The 3030-nt window shown below is 62.5% G+C and overlaps 1 protein-coding gene across 1 annotated transcript in view; it reads left to right on the forward strand.

Moving 5' to 3' along the window:
- Positions 1-2997: 2997 nt before the first annotated feature.
- Positions 2998-3030, forward strand: part of CHLNCDRAFT_52221 (hypothetical protein) — a gene marked incomplete at both ends in the record, with an annotated part of 1676 nt that continues 1643 nt past the window's right edge. The window contains one exon of the mRNA XM_005847471.1: positions 2998-3011. Coding sequence (XP_005847533.1) covers positions 2998-3011 — 14 coding nt within the window. The remainder of the gene's footprint in view (positions 3012-3030) is intronic.

Consider the following 3030-nt stretch of genomic DNA (forward strand, 5'->3'; position numbering starts at 1 on the left):
ATGAGCAATGAGCAATGAGCAGTGAGCAGCCCCTCCCTAAACAAAGTGAAGCGCAGGACGGGGTCCGGTGGATGGGAGGCAAGGAAACGCGGGGGGTTGCCACGTGCGCTACCGCCGCCGCCGCAGGCAGCACCCCTGCGGCGGCGGCAGCGGCAGCAAGCCGTGGACCCAAACGCCGTGCCGCCGCCGCCGCAGGCAGCACCCCTGCGACGGCGGCGGCAGCAAGCCGTGGACCGAAACGCCGTGCCGCCGAGTCCCGTGGCTGTGGCCTTCTGGCAGGAAACTACGGCCGCAGGTCGGCAGCACGGGGGCGTCGCAGCGTGCCGCCGCCGCCGCGCTGCCCCCCGGGCACGGCGGCGGCGGCGGCAGCAAGCTTGGGCCCAAACGCCGTGCCGCCGAGTCCCGTGGCTTGCGACCGTAGACCGTGGGCCGGAAACTGCGGCCGCAGCTCGGCGGCACGTGGTTCTGTTCAAATCGCCAAGCGTGCAGCAGCGCCGAACCACGCTTCCCGGCCTCGGCGCATGCCTTCAGGGGCCCCCTATCGCTGGGCACACCCCTCCAACACCGAACATGCGCCCGGGGGGGGGAGGGCGGCCCGGGTTGCCCAGGCCAAAGTGGGCCGCCCTCGAGCAAGAGGCGGCCGGTCTGTGTGCTGAATGAAGCTTTGTAGGCTAGTAATGATTCTGGAGATGTGCATGCTGCTGCCCTGCTTGGCTCTTCCAGGCAGTATTCACAAGTGCAGTTTGCCTACCACCCCTCCTGCAGCGCTGCTCCTCTGGTGCCTCTTCTGTCACAAGCGGCAACGCTGGCCAGTAGATCCGGATTTGGAGATTGGCATGGGCAGTCCATATGAGAAGCCGCCCGATGAGGCCACCCTTCACAAGCAGCAGCAGTTCCTGGTGTTGGGCGCTGCAGCAACAGCTGGAGGGAAGCAGGCAGCACCAACCCCAGGGGTGGCGGCCCAGGGTGGTTCATTCTGGGCCTTTGGATACAAAATCACTGGGGCTGGGCGAGATGGTTGGGCTCCAAGTGAGCAGCGCCAGGCGTATGGCACTGATTCTGCTAGTAATGACGAGCAGCTGAAGGATTATGGCAGCATTGAAAACTGGCTGGAGCTATATGTCATGTTGCCCTCGGGCTCAGCACCCAACTACTTGTTCTACAACGATCAGCCCCCAGGTGGGTGTGGCTAGCGGGATGGTCGGCACTCACCTTGCTGACTCACCCCCTCGCAGGCCCAATAGCCGTTAACAGTGTATGCCCCGTCCCTGCCAGCCTGGCTATGCCCAGCACTGCATTAACCCGCCAATGCTTGCCGCCCGCTTCCCGCGCGCAGGTATTGAGGGGCAGCATCGTGGATGCGGGCATGCCAAGGGTGTCGTCATGTGGAACGAGAACTGGGTGGGCTGGTTGGTGCACTCCGCGGCCGCGGCTAAGAAAGGCCTTCTTTGAAGGCGCTGGAGCTAGTGTCTAAACCCTCCGAGAGGGCACAGGTTCGATTCCTCCCATGTCGAAACTTTGTGAGGACAAACGCGGCATAGCTGACCGGCTCAGCGCCAATCCAAGCCAATTCCTTCGGGAACGCCTATTAGAATCGCCAAGGCTTCGGCACAGGCCTCCCCGGGACCCATTCACTACTAGTGGAGGGTACTGCACTTGGCGCGTCGGGCAGATCAGCAAGTGCGCCTTGAAACGCTGCCAGTGTGCTGCCGCTTGGCCCTGCGCCGGGCCGGGCGCTCCGGGCTGGGCTGCAGCTGTCAGCGCAGCTAGCGCGCGCCTGCCCCGCCTGCGTCTGAGCCGCCACTCGTCCTTGGCCGCATTTTTTGGGCCGCGGCTAAGAAAGGCCTTCTTTGAAGGCGCTGGAGCTAGTGTCTAAACCCTCCGAGAGGGCACAGGTTCGATTCCTCCCATGTCGAAACTTTGTGAGGACAAACGCGGCATAGCTGACCGGCTCAGCGCCAATCCAAGCCAATTCCTTCGGGAACGCCTATTAGAATCGCCAAGGCTTCGGCACAGGCCTCCCCGGGACCCATTCACTACTAGTGGGGGGTACTGCACTTGGCGCGTCGGGCAGATCAAATAATGGTCTAAAGCTAGACGTTAAAACCGGGAAGTTAAGCCTGTGGAGGCTCTTCCCCACCTTTACCTTTTACTCTGTGCCATATTGGCCACTGCCCGACTATGACTCGCCAAACGGTCTGTCCCCAATATTGGAGTCACAGGCCAAGCTTGGCCAATCGTTCCTGTGGGTGCTGCTGCCGCGGGTGCAGCTGCCCAAAGTGCGGGACCAGTTGAGGCACATGCAGGTGAGGATCAAGTGGCCAGCTGCTGCGCGTGGTGTGGGTGGCGATGCAACTGCCCGTTCCGGGTCCTGCAGCCCACTCAGCTGGCCGCTGAATGGCTTACTGCAGGTCAACGTGTACTACTGGCCGCGGCTAAGAAAGGCCTTCTTTGAAGGCGCTGGAGCTAGTGTCTAAACCCTCCGAGAGGGCACAGGTTCGATTCCTCCCATGCTTGCTTGTGTGGGCTTAAAGTCTGGTAAAGCAAGAACTAGCTTGCAACATAGACTCCCCGCCGAAACGGGACGGGAACCGGGCGAAAGCAGAGAAAGCAATAAAACAGGGGTGGAGCAAGGCGACATGCAACGCAAGCAGCTGACAGGGCACGCATCGAAACGTGTGTATGACTGGCAAAGTGGCATGGCGCATTGGGGAGAAACGCAACGGTACGGGAGCATGGGCTGGCCAAACGGCAGTGCGGAACGCTAGGTCACTAGAAAAGCAGGGAAAGGCGCACTATGTATGCAATGAGGGCAGCCCCGGCTCGGGGCCGTTGAGAAAGCAGTGGGCGGGAGGGGGGAGGCCCCGGTGTGGGCGGGCCCCATCGAGGGGGGATGGGGCGGGCAAGCGGCCAGATGGGGCGGGGCGCGGGCGGCAGTAGAGTCCTGCGGCTGGGTGGGATATAGGGCAATGAGCGTTGAGCAGTGTGCGATGAGCAATGAGCAATGAGCAGTGAGCAGNCCCTCCCGAA

This window comes from Chlorella variabilis (genome assembly GCF_000147415.1).
Source record: "Chlorella variabilis unplaced genomic scaffold CHLNCscaffold_10, whole genome shotgun sequence".
Taxonomy (NCBI): Eukaryota; Viridiplantae; Chlorophyta; class Trebouxiophyceae; order Chlorellales; family Chlorellaceae; genus Chlorella; species Chlorella variabilis.